The sequence below is a fragment of the Ursus arctos genome, unplaced genomic scaffold (assembly GCF_023065955.2).
Source record: "Ursus arctos isolate Adak ecotype North America unplaced genomic scaffold, UrsArc2.0 scaffold_12, whole genome shotgun sequence".
Classification (NCBI taxonomy): domain Eukaryota; kingdom Metazoa; phylum Chordata; class Mammalia; order Carnivora; family Ursidae; genus Ursus; species Ursus arctos.
In genome coordinates this window covers 60184054-60201711 of record NW_026622786.1, presented here as the reverse complement: position 1 = coordinate 60201711, position 17658 = coordinate 60184054, and the positions used below count along the sequence as shown (strand labels likewise).

The window sequence follows — 17658 nt, the reverse complement described above, 5'->3', positions numbered from 1 at the left end:
TCTAGTCACAGTTTACCCCATAGCAGCTCTTGCCATCTCCCACCAGACACAGCATGGGTTTTCCATCTGTGTGTGCGCTTTGTCCAGCAAACATACTTGCATATAAAGATTAAATTTCAGTGTCACTTTATCTGTAAAACATTTCTTAATCTTCTTGGCATTTCCTTCATATCTTGTTCATTTTCATTGTTATTTATAATTTTCTACCTATTTTCCTCTCTGAACTCTATTAATAGTTTTTTTTTAAAGTTTTTAATCACCCTGTGCTCATCACGACAAGTGCACTCCTTAATCCCCATCACCTATTTCACCCATCCCCCCACCCACCTCCCCTCTGGTAGCCGTGAGTTTGTTCTCTATGGTTGAGAGTCTGTTTCTTGGTTTGTCTCTTTTTCCCCTTTGTTCACTTGTTTTGTTTCTTAAATTCCACATGTGAGTGAAATCATACGGTATTGGTCTTTCTTGGATTTAGTTCACTTGGCATTATACTCCCTAGCATTATACATGTCATTGCAGATGGCAAGGTTTCATTCTTTTTTATGGCTAATATTCCATTACTATTATTAGTAATATTCCATTATATGTGTGTGTGCACATGCGCACACACACACCCCACATCATCTTTATCCATTCATCAGTTGATGGACATTTGGGCTGCTTCCATAATTTGGCTATTGGGTGCATGTATTCCTTTGAATTAATGTTTTTGTATTCTTTGGGTAAATACCCAGTAGTGTGATTGCTGGGTAATATGGTGTTTCTATTTTGAACTTTTTGAGGCAACTTGATACGGTTTTCCACAGTGGCTGCACCAGTTTGTATTCCCACCAACAGTGTGTGAGGGTTCCTTTTTCTCCACATCCTCACCAACACCTGTTGTTTCTTGTGTTGTTGATGTTAGCCATTCTGACAGGTGTGAGGTGATGTCTCATTGTAGTTCTGACTTGCATTTCCCTGATGATAGGTGATGTTATGATGAACATGCTGTCATGTGTCTGTTGGCCATCTGTATATATGTCTTTTTTGGAGAAATGTCTGTTCATGTCTTCTGCCCATTTTTAAATTGGATTATTTGTTTTTTTGGGGGGGTGAGTTTTATTAGTTCTTTATGTATTTTGGATCCCAACTCTTTATCAGATATGTCATTTGTAAATATCTTCTCCCATTCCATAGGTTGCCTTTTAGTTTTATTGACTGTTTCCTTTGCTGTGCAAAAGCTTGCTTTCTTGATGAAGTCCCAGTTGTTCATTTTTGCTTTTGTTTCTCTTGCCTTTGGAGACAAGTCTAGTAGGATGTTACTGTGGCTGAGGTCAAAGAGGTTGTTGCCTGTGTTCTCCTCTAGGATTTTGATGTATTCCTGTCTCACATTTAGATCTTTCCACCATTTTGAGTTTATTTTTGTGTATGGTATAAGAAAGTGGTCCAGTTTCATTCTTCTGCATGTGACTGTCCAATTTTCCCAACACCATTTGTTGAAGAGACTGCCTTTTTTCCATTGGATATTCTTTCCTGCTTTGTCAAAGATTAGTTGACCAGAGATTTGAGGGTCCATTTCTGGGTTCTCTCTTCTGTTCCATTGATCTATGTGTCTGTTTTTGTGCCAGTACCATGCTGTTTTGATGAGTACAGCTTGTACTAGAGCTTGAAGTCTGGAATTGTGATGCCACCAGTTTTGGTTTTCTTTTTCAACATTCCTTTGGCTATTCAGGGTCTTTTCTGGTTCCATACAAATTTTAGGATTGTTCCAGCTCTGTGAAAAAAGTTGATGTTATATTGATAGGGATCGCACTGAATGTGTAGATTGCTTTAGGTAGCATAGACATTCTTCTAATCCATGAGCATGGAATGTTTTTCCATTTATTTGTGTCTTCCTCAATTTCATTCATAAGTGTTCTATAGTTTTTAGATTACATATCCTTTACCTCTTTGGTTAGGTTTCTTCCTAGATATCTTACAGTTTTTGATGCAGTTGTTAAGAAATAGGATCGGTTCCTTGATTTCTCTTTCTTCTGCCTCATTGTTAGCGTATAGAAATGCAACTGGCCTGCATGCATTGATTTTATATCCTGTAACTTTGCTGAATTCCTGTAGCAGTTCAAGTAATTTTGTGGTGGAGTCTTTTAGGTTTTCTATTTATGTATCAGTTTTTGTGTCAGTACCATACTGTTTTGATTACTACAGCTTTGTAATATAACTTGAAGTATGGAATTGTAATGTCTCCAGTTTTGCTCTTCTTTTTCAAGGTTGCTTTGGCCAATTGGGATCTTTTGTGGTTCCATACATATTCTAGGATTGTTTTAGCTCTGTGCAAAATGCTGTTGGTATTTTGATAGGGATTGCATGGAATCTGTAGAAAGCTTTGGGTAGTACAGACATTTCAACATTATTTGTTCTTCCAATCTGTGATCATGGAATGTCTTTCCATTTCATTATGTTGTGTTCAGTTTCTTTGATCAGTGTTTTATAGTTTTCAGAGTACAGGTCTTTCACCTCTTTGATTAGATTTCTTCCTAGGTATCTTATTATTTTTGGTGCAATTGTAAATGGGATTGTTTTCTTAATTTCTCTTTCTGCTGCTTCATTATTGGTGTATAGAAATGCAACAGATTTCTGTACATTGAATTCGTATCCTGTGACTTTATTGAATTTATCAGTTCTAGCAGTTTTTTTGGTGGAGTCTTTTGGGTTTTTCTATATATAGATCATGTCCTCTGCAAATAGTGAACGTTACGTCTTCCTTACTGATTTGGATGCCTTTTCTTTCTTTCTGTTGTCTGATTGCTGTGGCTAGGACTTCTAGTACTATGCTGAATAAAAGTAGGGAGAGTGGACATCCTTGTTCCTGACCTTAGGGGAAAGGCTCTCAGTTTTTCCCCATTAAGGATGATCTTACCTGTGGGTTTTTCATTTATGGACTTTATTATGTTAAGGTGTGTTTCCTTTGAACCTACTTTGTTGAAGGTTTTTATCATGAATGGGTGTACTTTGTCAAATGCTTTTCCTGCATCTACTGAAATGATCATATGGTTCTTATCCTTTCTCTTGTTGATTTGATGTATTACATGTTGATTGATTTGTGAATACTGAATCACCCTTGCAACCTAGGAATAAATAAATCCCACTTGATCGTGGTGAATGATTTTTAAAATGTATTGTTGGATTCAGTCTGCTAGTATTTTGTTGAGGATTTTTGCATCTCTGTTCATCAGAGATATTGGCTTGTATTTCTCTTCATCTGGTTTTGGTATCAGGGTAAAACTGGCCTCCTAAAATGAATGTGGAAGTTTTTCATCTATTTTTTGAAATAGTTTTATTAACTAATTTTTAAAATTTTCTTTTCTTAAGTAGGTTCCATGTCCATTGTGGGGCTTAAACTCAGGACCTCGTGATCAAGAGCTGCATGCTCTACTGACTGAGCCAACCCCTGCTCCATCTTATTTAAATGTTTGGTAGAATTCACCTGTGAAGCCATTTATCCTGGACTTTTGTTCATCGGGAGTTTTTTGATTATTGATTCAATTTCTTTGCTGGTAATTGGTCTATTCAAATTTTCTGTTTCTTCCTGATTGAGTTTTGGTAGGTTATACATTTCTAGGAATTTATCAATTTCTTCTAGGTTATCCAATTTGTTGGCATATAGTTTTTCGTAATATTCTCTTATAAATGTTTGTATTTCTGTGGTGTTATTGTTTCTCCTCTCTCATTTATGATTTTGAGTCCTTTCTCTTTTTTTCTTGATGAGTCATCTTCGAGATCTATCAATTTTACTGATTTTTTTCAAAGAACCAGCTCCTGGTTTCATTGACTGTCCTATTGTTTTTGTTCCTATATCATTTATTTCTGCTCTAACCTTTATTATTTCCTTCCTTCTTCTGGTTTTATGTTTTGTTCTTTTTCTAGCTCCTTTAGGGGTAAGATAAGGTTATTTATTTGAGATTTGTGTTTCTTGAGGCAGGCCTGTATTGCTATAGACTTCCCTCTTAGAACCACTTTTGCTGCATCCCATTTGTTTTGTTTTATTGTTTTATTTGAGAGAGAAAGAGCACAAGCAGGGGGAGGGGCAGAGGCATAGGGACAAGCAGGCTCTTGCTCAGCAGAAGCCTGATGCGGGGCTCAAATCCAGGACCCTGAGATCATGACCTAACCATTGGAACATGCTTAACCAACTGAGCCACTCAGGTGCCCATCATCCCACTTGTTTTCATATGTTTTTATTTCCTGGTTGACCCATTCATTGTTTAGTAGCATGTTATTTAACTTGCATGTATTTGTGTTTTTTCCAGATTTTTTCTTGTGGTTGACTTCTAGTTCCGTGCTGTTGTACTCAGGAAGGATGCACGGTATGACTTCGATCTTTTTTAATTTGTTGAGGTTTGTATTGTGCCTAATATGTGATCTGTTTTTTTTGAGAATGGTCCATGTGCATTTGAAAAGAATGTATATTCTGCTGGTTTAGGATGGAATATTCTGAATGTGTCTGTTAGATCCGTCTGATCCAATATGTCATTTAAAGCCCTTGTTTTCTTGATTTTCTGTTGATTTGTCCGTTGATGTGAGGTGTTAAAGTCCCTTACTATTATTGTATTGATTATGTTTCTTATTCACTGTTTTATGTATTTGGGTGATTCTATGGTGGGTGCATAAATATTTACAATTATTGTGTCCTTCTTTGTCTCCTGTTACAGTCTTTGTTTTGAAAGTCTATTTTGTCTGATACGAGCATTGCTACCCTGGCTTTCTTTTGACATCGATTTGCATGATGTTTCTCCATCCTTCACTTTGAATCTGCAGGTGTCTTTAGGTCTAAAATGAGTCTGTTATAGGCAACGTACAGATGGGTCCTATTTTTTTATTCTGTTATCCTATGTCTTTTGATTGTTTAGTCCACTTACATTCAAAATAATTGATACGTATTTATTGCCATTTTATTGCTTGTTTTGCAGTTGTTTCTGATGTTTTTCTCTGATCCTTGTCTTTCAGAATTTGCTGGTTTTCATTAGTGATATATTTGGTATTCTTTGCATATTTATTAGTGGTTTTTGATTTGTGGTAACCATTAGGTTTGTATGTAACATCTGCATATAGGAGTCTACATTAAGTTGACGGTTGCTTAAGTAAGTTTGAACCCATTCTTTACTCCTTTCCTCCCCATGTTTTAGGTATGTGGTATCCTATTTTACATCCTTTTATTTTGTGAATTTCTTGAATATTTCTGTAAGAAAACCAGTCATTTTTACTGCTTTTGTGTTTCCTACCTTCATATTGTTATTTTGGTCTTTCTGCTCAAAGAGGCCCCTTTACTGTTTCTTCAGGGCTGATTTAGTGGTCATTAACTCCTTTAGTTTTTGTTCGTCTTGGAAACAAACACTCTTCTTAATGGTAGCCTTGCTGTTAGAGTATTCTTGGCTGCAGATTTTTACCATTCAGCACTTTAATATGTCATGCCATTTTTCTCTGGCTTGCAAAGTTTCTGCAGAACAATCCACTGATAGCCTTAGGGGGTTTCCATTGTCTGTAACGGTCTTTTGCTGTGGTTCTGTGTGCCTCCTGGATGTGTCTGTTTCCCTCCCCAGGTTAGGGAAGTTTTCAGCTATTTCGTCAAATTCTCTACCCCCTTTTCTCTCTCTTTTGCGACTCCTGTAGCATGAATGTTGTTACGTTTGATGGAATCATTAAGTTCCCTAAGTCTGTTCTTATTTTGTATAATTCTTCTTGTAGTCAGCTCGATTACCTTCCTTTACTCTGTCTTCTAAAAGTCATTCCACCAATCATATTTCTCATTTCATTTATTGAGTCCTCTGTCTCTGCTATGTTCTTAACTAACTCTGCATTAAGGGTCTCACTGATGTCCTCCATTCTTTTCCCAAGTCCTGTGAGTATCCTTATGATTGATGCTTTAAATTCTCCATCAGGCATGTTACTTCTGTCTCTTTTGCTTAGACATCCAGCCATGGCTTGTCCTGTTCTTTCATTTGGAACAAATTCTTCTGTCTTCTCATTTGGTCTAAGCTTCTATGCCGGTTTCTGTGTTAGGAAAGTCAGCTACATCTCCTGTTCTTGGGGGTAATAACTAACTTTAGTGTTCTGCAGTGTAGTCTTCCCTGGGCCTGGCATTTCCATGAGTGTCTCCAAAGCTCTGGCTGCATTATGTTCAGGCCAGTTGTCCACAGAGGCTCTCTTTGTCTGTTGGGGGCTGTGGCCCTGGCCTGAATGTGGTGTTTGGAAATGAGACCTGTCACTGTTGCCTCTGGAATCGAGGTCTCAAAACCCCCAGGTTGGAGGATGGGGTGTTGCCAGGGGTTTGGGTTGGTCTTCACCACCCTACTGAGGCAAGCAGACCAGGAAAAGTAGTTCTTCTGGAGCTTGGGTAGGTGGTGCTTGTGTAAGCACGTTAGGTAGTGAGTATTGAGCTGTGCTGGTTCCTGCAGGTGGCTTTGTGCTTATGCTGAGGGTTGGGGGAGGGAAATGGCGCCTGTCAGTCAGTTCCTTTGTTTCTGGAGGGGTCTCTCCCTGCATGCTGTCTCTCTGGGACATGCTTGGAACTAAGCAACTACCCTCCCTACCGTGTGCCCCAGGTACTCTTCAGAGTGCTGTTTCCATACTACGTTCCTGGGCTGTCATGCCTTTTCTCCAAGAGCAGCCCCGGTGTCCTCCATGCTATCTCAGAGCCAAGCACACTGACCTTTAAAACTCCAGGCTTTAGGGGTGCCTGGATGGCTCAGTCATTAAGCCTTCAGCTTAAGTCGTGATCCCAGGGTCCTGGCTCCCTGCTCACTGGGAAGTCTGCTTCTTCCTCTCCTACTCCTGCTTGTGTTCCCTCTGTCAAATAAATAAAATCTTGAAAGCAACAACAAAACGAAAAAGGAACACTCCAGGCTTTAAGCCCTGCTGGAATTTGGCCCCTCTTCCATTCCAAGCCAATTGCTCTGGGAATTCATCTTCCCTACATGGCCCCCTCCCACCACAGTGGCCATAATCCATTTCTCTTCCAAGCTGTGTTTCTGCACTACCTTCTTTGATGGGGCCTCTTGTGGCGTTTGTTCTGCCAGTCTTCAGATAGGTTTCTGGGGTATTTAGGATGATGTATTCGTGGGATGAAGCAAAGCCTAGAGTTCTCCTAATCTGCTGCCGTATTCCCCTTTCCTCTATGAATACTGCTGATGCATGAATATTTCTGATGCTTGGTGACTACCCTTTGGAACATGAAAAGACAAAAGTACCCACAAGCTTAAAAAATAGTCTCATAGCAAACCATAAGAGACTCTTAACTATAGAAAACAAACTGAGGGTTGCTGGAAGGGCAGTGGCTGAGGTGATGGGCATTAAGGAGGGCACAGTGTTGTAGTGAGCACTGAGTGTTATATGCAACTGATGAATCACCGAACTCTACCTCTGAATTTAAATAAGTAGTTGCACAGTATAAAGAATGAGGTCGTGGGACAAATTCCATCACAGCCTTGAAGGCTAAAGAACAGAGCAAAGTGGTGCCTGGGTTGCTCGTTGGTTAAGCATCTGACTCAGCTCAGATTGTGAGATCCCTGTGTCAGGCTTCACACTGAGCATGGAGTCTACTAAGAGATTATTTCTCCTTCTCCCACTCATGCTGTCTAAAAGAAAGAAATCTTAAAAAAAAAATACAATGGAGCAAAATTGTTCAGTTTTTCAGTGTTGAGGATGCCAACATTTTTTAAAACAGCCGTATGCCTATATAGAATTTATCTCATGGATAGTGCACAGCATGTAAAAATAGAATGTTCTTTACAGCTCCATTTTAATTCTGTTTGCTCAGGCATAGAATTATTTTTCTTTGGACAACAGGATGTTTTAACTCTACAGCATATGTATATTTAAATTGTGTTAAATATATTTAGGCTCTTCCTTTAAATTACTTTTCAGCATTCTATTCCCCAAAGAAGCCAAGGTTGAACAGCATTTGTCTGATATTTTTGATAAAGGAGAAAGGACACTTATAGACTGAGCCATAATTAAGACTACACCTTGAGTATTAAAAGACCCTGGTTACACTATTTACTTTTTGGAAGTAAATTACACCCAATTTAAATGCACAACATCTTCTAGAAATTAATAAACAGTCGTGTGCTAATATTAGAAGCAAACTAACCATCTGCACAACTGCCTAGGTGCCATGAGGCGTGATTTCCAACTTTGGCTATGGCTCATTAAATAAATGCTCGAATGCTAACACACACTGTTACACACTCTCTTGAGCCAGCAGTGCAACAGATACAATATAGACATTGAAAGATAACCATTAAGGAGTAAAACCAACATCTGCATGTGGAGGATTTGTTTTTCTCTTCTCCATTTCCATAGATCCCACCATCCCACTTGACATGCGAACTGAACCTGAGGTGAGGCAGGACTGAGGTCTCAGACTAGTCCTCACTAATGCAGCCCCTGCTATTGGAGCTTGATCTTCCTAAGGTGACCAGCCTTGATGCCTGAGAAAACAGAAAAGTAGAGGCCAGCAGAGTCATGAGTGCAGATTGATTGATTGTTACACTGTAGAGAAGTCTGATAATATACTCAGGAGACACAAGAATAAAGTCTCTTCCAAAGTAATCCTTAAAACTTCCTGAATTTTAACAAATTCAGTAGTCTTTCTTCGAGACTAACATACACAGCAGTGTATTATTTAGAATTCATGATTTGTAGTATAAAATCAAACCACTTACTTGAAATCTAGGTGTTCAATTAGTACATATCCATCTGTAGACACAAAAATCAGTATTACGAAAGTTATAGAGAGACTGCTTTGAGTTTTTTTTTTTTTAAACAGTGACTGAAATGTTATGAGCCAATAACTTACATTTGCCTTTGGAATTGCGACAAATCACCAGATTTTCTTCAGTGGTATCAATGACTTGCAGTTCTTCTCCAGGGGTTATTGGCAAATCGAATATTCCATTTCTTGAATTACTGGAACATGCCACTGCTGTGTTGATGACGGTAATCTCTTTGTCATACTGAAAGAAATTACTAATCAGACTATATGTGCAGTTTTTATTCTAACTAATAGAGTAACCTCAAACTCAAGATGCTAAATGTTAAATTAGGACTAGGAAAGGACTAGGAAAGTAGAAGTAAAGGACTAGGAAAGTAGTGGTAAAATGCCACAATCTTACATTTAATTTGGTACAGTCATATTTTCAAAGTGTTTTCACACCTCTTATCTAATTGTAGTAGAATGAATTCCAGCAGATGAGATATCTGTAACATGGCTATAAATTCAATTCCATGGATGGTTTGTTAACTGTTTCAGTAATAAAGCTGCCACCAAACTCAGGAATGGAGAAGTTTAAGAGGGAAAGAAAAAAACCTCTTTGTGTGTAGAGTTTTAGAGTTTATAATGTTCTTATATACCTAGCATTTCTGGATGGCACTCTTTCTACCCTTCCTCTCTGGTGGGCTTATATATAAAGTAGTAGATATGGGGGGCAATTCCCACTCCCCTTTTGGGGTCAAAGACAGGCATTTGTGAAAAAACTGATGAGAAATTCAAGTTATGACCTTAAGGGAGGTTTTTTGTGTGTGATAAACTAGCCAGCCTATACATCTATAGGTATATATCACCTTCTAATGTATTGATAGCTGTTGGCTCAGAAAAAGTAGTTCCAGAATACAAAGCTTATATTTACAGATGTCTGCTTAACCCAGTTAGGGTGGCCAGACATCTCCCTCTGCTCAGGACAGTCTGCTTGTATCTAGTATCTGTACACATACTCAGGATGAGGTATGCCTTCTTCAACTCTCAGAAGTGTGCTGGATTTGAATGGTAAAGTATATCGCTCTATACCAAATGGGATCTGATCCACAGGATTGTTAGGCAAAAGAAAAATCAACTTCCTCACTGATTTCTTAAAATGAAAATCTAATCAGGTCATTTTCCTTTTTTCAAATTCTAAAGATTCTTTACTGCTTTCATGGTAAGATCCAGATTTCTCAGCTTGACATTCAAGTTCCTTGGCATACTGTCATTTCCCACGCTCCCATTTCCGTCCCATTAATGAAGCCCCAGCAAGCTATAGGATGATCCTGAATATACCGGGTACCTTTTCTATTTCTAGGCCAGTGCTCATGTGTTTTCTTCCACCTGAAATACCTTTTTCTCTTAACCACTTCTCATGAAGACTTTCTGTTTAACTATACTTTGTATATACTCCTATTACAGCATTTAATAAACCTATTATCTGAAAATGAAAATGAAAATGGAAGACAGTTTTATTCAACCTTGTACTCTTACGGCCTAGCACAAATGAGGCACTAATCTTTTGTGATTTGAGCTGAATAAAAATTACTAATACAGCATTGTTTTTCTAATGATTGATATATAAGGAAAATGCACCACAGGTAGTAAGGAAGAATGGAATCATACAAAAGAGCTGTGTGATAGTCACAAAGTGAGAAAAGCACTAAATGGAATGTAGGGTCATTTCAGCAAGTAATTGTTACACTGTTGTTTTTCAGTTAAACTAACAACATCACAGTTGCAGTAAATAATTTCATATCATGATTTCTAGATATAATAACCCTAATGAATATGAGGGATTTGTGTATAGTTTTAGTTCATTCCAAAAACATTTTTGGACATTTACAAAGGTAATTTTTTCTGCTGTACACATGGATCTAAAGATAACCCTGTCCTCCAAGAACTCAGTGTAATTGGTGAACACGTAATTGCAGTATGTTAATGCTCGTGATAAGCTCAGCTATAGAGGAAGAGTAATTTCCTTAATGAGCAAGTGTGGATAAATGAACGAAAGCTAGTCAGATGGGGAAAAGTAGCTGGAGTATCACCAGTAGTTGGAGCAGACCAAGTAATGCCTAGAGGAAGGGAGTAGTGGGACAGAACTGAGTAGTTTGCTGCCAAAGCCTGAAGTGCAAGGTGAAGAATGGCAGGAAAGACAAGGAGAACTACGACATGAAGAGCTTTATCCATTTCGTAATAGGGAATAGTAGTGACTTGGAGAAATTTTGTGAGCAGGATGCCCACATTCTCTCTCAAACCAGCATCTGGGACCTGGGAGCTATTCATTATGTTTCTTAATAAATTCTCATGGTGACTGACGGTATATAAAATTATGAGGAAGGACTGTTTGAACCATGGTTTCATAATGACAGAAGTAGTCAAGGAACTTCAGATACTGCTTCCTTCATTCACTCATTTGTTCATTTGTTTATCTAGTTATTCATTCGTTGTTCTCATCGTGCATTCACTTACTGAACACTATGTGTCCAGATATGTTGGGAGGTAGGGAGCAAACTTGAATGAGACAAAATCTCTACTCAGAGAGGACCTAGGTTTAGCTCAGAATACACACACATACACAGGCTGTGTCATAACAGACCAGTGTGTGAACAGACGTGTGCCTAACAGATAGATAAAATGTGCTGAATAACTTCCCCAGGAAAAGTGGGTAACATTTGAACAGAGCCTTAAGAATAACTTAGGAGTTCTTCCAGGCAGAGGGGAGAGCAGGTGTAAAGGCATGATAATATAGAAATGCATCAGGAAACAACTGTATTGGCTGTTTAGTCATGGATCCTATCTATCCCAGAGGCAAGGTACAACACTCTTGTAGGATCTTTAGTAATATTAAAAGCTAGGAATTTCTGTTTATAACTTTTACCTTCAGAGGAGAACATACCTCAAATTGTTCTCTAAAACGTTTTTCTTCTTTTTCCATTCTCATCTTTTCTAAGTTTTGCTTCTTCGTCCTGAAGAAATTTCTAAAGTGGCAAAAAATATGCAGGTTGGGTTAAATGTACCATAATAAAACTCTAAGTTCCCAAATCTATAAACTCATGATACTTCAGGTATAATTTCATATGTATATACCTTTACATAAAATCATACATATATATATAATCACATATATATATGTATGTATTTGTAGATGATTATACACATATTTCCAGTAGAGCAGAGTATCAGAACAACTGAACAGGGTAAGTAATACCAGTTGCTTTTTCCTATAAGTAAAAAGGTTGTGGGGGCGCCTGGGTGGCTCAGTCAGTTAAGCGTCTGCCTTCATGATCATGCCCCATGTCCAGTTCCCTGCACAGTGAGGAGTCTCTCTACCCTTCCACCCCCCTGCTCGTGTTTTCTCTTTCTCTCTCTCAAATAAATAAATAAAATCTTTAAAAAAAATTGAAAGGCTATGGGGGTTTTTTGATACCAAGATAATTTGGAATAAAACCAAATTGGTTAAGCAATTTAAGTTAAACAAGAAACTTCTCTGAGGGTTCAAAATATAATTAGCTTGTTAAAAAAAATCATAAATCTTTATGCTTCAGTCAGAGAACTGTTTGCTGAATGGTTCTGGAGAAGAATCAAATTAAGAAAATTAAGTAAGATACCACAAAATCAGTGCAAAATTGTCAGCACATACAATTGGAGAGGCTGATTACACTCTTCCTCCCTCCTGCTCTTCACGTGGGGCTTGGTGCTGCGTTTTAGCAGTTTAACATATTGACAGAAGGAAACAAGAAAGTCCTATTAGTTTTATTCAGATGTGTCTCCTACATCTTTTTTGTTCTGTCCCAAGATTATAGACACTGCCACCTTTCACTTCCTACCTGAGATAACATCTTCTCTTGCCTCTCCTTCCTCAAATCCATCTGCATACCTGCCTCCAGAGTCATTTTTCTAAAATGTAATTGATGTCATGCTTTTGCTTAAAACCTTTGTCTCTAGTGCCCATAAGATAAAGTCAAATTCCTTAGCGTGGTACCCAGGGCATTTTATAAGCCCCAATCTACCTTTCCTGCTTCACAAGCGCACACACATCTATGTGTTAGAACATCTTAGAAAGTGGGCTATCATTTCTATACCTTTATACCTGGAATATCCTTCCCCGACTTCTCTGAAAATTTATCATCTTTGGTTCATAAAGGGATTATAAAAGGGTAGAACTAATATAGAATGGATTTATTGGTGGAACAAGTTATGGTAGAAACCACTGAGAAAGGAACAAAAAGCACTAGAAATTAATACATCAATCTACAGGAATACGATAGCCCCAATATCACATTTTAAAATTTACTCAGTTGAAAGTGAAAGTAAACTATAATATCAGTTTGTTGTAGGAAAAAAAGCACCAGAAAATTGTTTCCTGAAAGATTTACATGTACATTAAAATACTAAACATTTTTTATGGAGGAGTGTCAAATATTTCACTAATATTTTCTCTCTTGAAATTCTGTTTTGCTATGCTATGTAAAGTATGAGGTTTAAGGTGGAGAGATGCTTTTCTAGTCTGTGAATACATCTTTTGAACTTGGGGAAAGCAAGTTTCATCAAGTCTAAGCCCAAAGAAAATAAGGGCCATCCTATGTCGTCCTCTGTGTTTAAATATGGTATAGACAGATGTCTGCTTTCTTTTGGGGTTCCCTTTAGGACTTTCCTAGACAAGTTTCCCAGAGAAGACAGACCACACAGTGTTCCCAGCTCAATGGCTATTTAGACAAGGATTTCCCCCAAGACGACTGTTAAAAGTACCTCAGATCCTGTGCCCTGTCCTCCAGAGCACAGATCACATAACCATCTGAGACAGTAAAAATATCACCTCCCCCAACAGCCAGCTGGGAACTTGAATCACAAGAATGAAGGTTCGAGCATGAGTTGATAAAGCATTGTTTTTTAATTCTAACACTAATGTAGTCACAACTAGAAATGTGTTTTAGAGAAATTAGTCTTGTTATGTGATCATAGTTTCTCCAAATTTAAGTTCTAATTGGTGTATTATTTAAGTTCCATCTATAGGGGAAAAGTTCTTACAGAAGACGACAAGGTTTTTTCATCATTTGATAATGGTTGCCTTGAAATCTTTCCTTACTCCCTATCCACCAAAGTCTGGATGATGACAATGAAGAGAAATGTGTGTGGCACTCCACATTTTCATGCGCCTTTTCTCTTTTAATCCTCTCAACGGTACAGTGATGTAGGTGCTATTATTCTCATTTTATAGATGAGGAACCTGATAATCAAATTTAATGACTTGCCTAAAGTCACACAGCTCTAAGAGGTATAAATTTCAGCAGATAAGCTGTAATTTAAGTGTACTTGTGCACCTACCTTTCTGATTCTTTAGCACCTTTTCTCTCTTTTTTTTCCTTGGCCATCAAAAACTTGGGCTTCCAAGTTTTTAGTTTGTCTTCATCTCTGAGGAACAAATTATTTTGAGCAAGTAAATAATGAACTAAAACTTTTATGGAAACATCAGTACTTTCTGGACAATTAAGTTTACAAAAAGGTTAAAACATCATCGAGACGTATATTTGGATAATCTACGTCAAGACCAGATTATAAATATCTTAAGCTTTGCAAGCCATACCATCTTTGTGGTAACTACTAAACTCTGCTGTTGTGACTGTATTTACAAAACCAAGTGGTCAGCTGTTTTGGACCACCGTTTGCTGACCCCTGATGTGTGGTGGTCCAAATTTGAAACCGGAAGCAAGAGATCAACCTGATTATAATTGCATTTCCCTTCCTGAGCCTCAGTTTCTTTGCCTCTAAAATATGAATAATATTAACCATTACCTTGAGACAAGATAAATCTAGTGTTTAGTACTAGTAGAAAAGGATGCAGGGAGGAGTTGGGGAAGATGGCAAAGTAGGAAGACCCTAAGCTTGCTTCGCCCCATGGATACAACTAGATAATGTGCACATCAGTGTAAATAACCCAGAACATGATCTGAAGCCTGGCAGAACAGACTTCATAGCTAAATGTAGAGAAGCCATATCGAAGAGGGTAGGAAGGGCAGAGTCACTATAGGGAGCTAAACAGACCCTTAGGACTATACACGGGAGGGAGGGAGGGAGGGATGCTGTGGACATGGAGAAAAGAAAACAGACACCCTAGGCATAGGGAAGATGACCCCCACTCCCCACCTCCAGCATTTGGCTTTGAAAACCAGAGGGGCCAAATTTCATGAGTTCTTACAATCAGTGGCGCTTAACACCTGGAACTTTAAAAATGAGCAGGCTCAAGTCCGGGAGAACCAAAAGGACTGGAGGAAGCTGAGTTCTTGCCCTTAAAGAGAAAGCACAACAAATAGCTCCAAGGAGATACAGCCTAGAAGCAGCAGTTTGAAAAACACTGGGGGCATGCGGGAGGGAGCGTTATTTATTAACATTAGAATAGGCACTGGAGGGACAGAGATCTTCTCTGGAAACACAGGAGCAGGCGGGCACCATTTCCTCCCCTGCTTCCCAGCCTTGACACCTATGGGAACCAGTGCTGTGAACACTCTCCACCTAGCTTGCTAAAACCACTCACCTGCCCCCATGCACTTCTGTGGATCTACCCCCTCCAACCTTGCCTACCTCAGTCTGGAGGTTGCAGGCCCCCTCCCACGGCTCATGGTGGGAAGGCCTTGCTGGCAGTGCACCCACCCTTGTCTTCTGTGAACCTGCCCTTCCAATATGCACTTGGCTGGAGCCTGGCAGTGTGCAAGCAGCCCCAGTAGGGGGCAGCACCACTGCAAAGTGATTCCTGTTCCAGGAGAGGGAAGGATAATTACACAGGGGTCAGACTGTGGCTCGGGTGGTGGCCTGGGGGCAGACATCTGGTCTGACTGCAGGCCCTGCCCACCAACAAAAGCTGCTTAGGGGACAACACAGGGAAACTGCCTTGCAGTTCAGTGCTACTGCATCTCTGGCAAACACCTGGTCTGAGTCATCTCAAACTCAAGGCCAGTTCCAGACTGGCCAACTAGTAACACAGGGACCAAACCCTGCCTACGACAGGTAGAGAGCCATTGCAGATGACTCGACTGAAGGCAACTGTGGCTCAGCCACAACAGCAAGACACACACAACACACAGGAGAGAGCCCAGAAGCACCAAGTTCTGGTGAACAGGAGACACTACAGTGCAGGACACTATAGGACTTCTTCATAAAGCCACTACTTTCAAAAACAGGAGATGTAGGTGACTTTTGTAACACATAAAAACACGAAGAGTTAGACAACATAGGAGACAGAGGAATTGTCCAAAATGAAAGAACAGGCAAAAATCACAGCAACAGACCTAACCGAAACAGGGATAAGTAAATGCATGATAGGGAATTTAAACTAATTGTCATAATGATACTGGACTTGACAAAAGAGTGGAAGACCTCAGTGAGACCCTCACAAAAAGAAAACAAAAAATCAGAGATGAAGGTTTTAATAACTAAAATTAAAAATATACTAGATGGAGGGGCACCTGGGTGGCTCAGTTAAGTGTCTGACTCTTGGTTTTGGCTCAGGTCATGATCTCATGGGTTGTGAGATCAAGGCCCACATCAGGCTCCATGCTCAGCATGGAGTCTACTTGCGATTCTGTCTCTGCCCCTCTCTTGGCTCGTGTGCTCTCTCTCTCAAATAAATAAATAAAATATTTTAAAAAACACACTAGATAGAATAAAGGGTAAACTAGAGGAAGCAGAATAACTGATCAGAGACCTGGATGACAAAGTAATGAGAAGCAATCAAGCTGAACAGGAGAGAGGAAAAAAAAAGAAAAAAAAGAAGAGACTTAGGGAATTCAGTGACACCGTCAGGTACATTAACATTCATTTTCTAGGCCTCCCAGAAGGAGAAGAGAAAGAAAATGGGGCCTAAAATTTATTTGAAGAAATAATAGCTGAAAACTTCTGGAATCTGGGGAAGGAAACACATTTAGAGCCAGAGGTACAGCAAGTTCCCAACAAAATCACCCTGAGGAGGTCCACACCAAGACACATAGTGATTAAAATGGCTAAAGGTAGTGATGAGAGAATTGTAAAGGTAGCAAGAGAAAAAAAAAATTACATATAAGGGAAACTCCATAAGGCTATCAGCTGATTTTCAGCAGAAATTTTGCAGGCCAGAAGGGAGTGAGATGGTATATTCAAAGTGCTGAAAGAAAAAAACCCAAAAAAACCAGAACTCTGCCACCAAGAATACGCTATCCAGCAAGGATATCATTCAGAATAGAAGGAGAGATAGAGAGTCCCAGACAAATAAAAGTTAAAGGAATTCAGGACCACGAAACCAATTTTATAAGAAGGATTAAAGGGGATTCTTTGTGTGGAAAGAAAAGACCATAAGTAGGAGTAAGAAAAATAGGAACAGAAAACCAGTAAAAATAAGTATATATATAAAAATCAGTCAAGGGATTCACAAAATAAGAGGATGTAAGATATGACACCATATACCTAAAATGTGGGAAGGAGGGGAGTAAAGAATGGGTTCAAACTTAAGCAACCATCAACTTAGACAACTCTATGCAGAAGATGGTATATATAAACCCAATGGTAACCTTAAATAAAAAACCAGTAATAGATATGCAAAGAAAAAAGAGAAAGGTGGGGCGCCTGGGTGGCACAGTGGTTAAGCGTCTGCCTTCAGCTCAGGGCGTGATCCCGGCATTGTGGGATCGAGCCCCACATCAGGCTCCTCCGATATGAGCCTGCTTCTTCCTCTCCCACTCCACCTGCTTGTGTTCCCTCTCTCGCTGGCTGTCTCTCTCTCTGTCGAATAAATAAATAAATAAACAAACAAACAAATAAATAAATCTTAAAAAAAAAAAAAGAAAAAAGAGAAAGGAATCTAAGTATATCACTAAATAAAGCCAGCAAACTGAGAAGAACAGAGAAGAACAGCGAAC

The 17658-nt window shown here is 39.0% G+C and overlaps 1 protein-coding gene across 4 annotated transcripts in view; it reads right to left on the bottom strand.

Moving 5' to 3' along the window:
• Positions 1-5198: 5198 nt before the first annotated feature.
• The window catches only part of FYB2 (FYN binding protein 2), a 130779-nt gene continuing 118319 nt past the window's right edge, over positions 5199-17658 (bottom strand). For 3 of the 4 annotated variants that reach the window (XM_048220448.2, XM_048220445.2, XM_048220450.2), the window contains exons 16-20: positions 14099-14185; positions 11670-11751; positions 8831-8987; positions 8697-8730; positions 5199-8462 (exon numbers count right to left, since the gene is read on the bottom strand). In XM_048220448.2, the coding sequence (XP_048076405.1) occupies positions 8441-8462; positions 8697-8730; positions 8831-8987; positions 11670-11751; positions 14099-14185 (382 nt within the window). In that variant the 3' untranslated portion in view covers positions 5199-8440. The remainder of the gene's footprint in view (positions 8463-8696; positions 8731-8830; positions 8988-11669; positions 11752-14098; positions 14186-17658) is intronic. The other variant, XM_048220449.2, reaches the window with a different exon arrangement.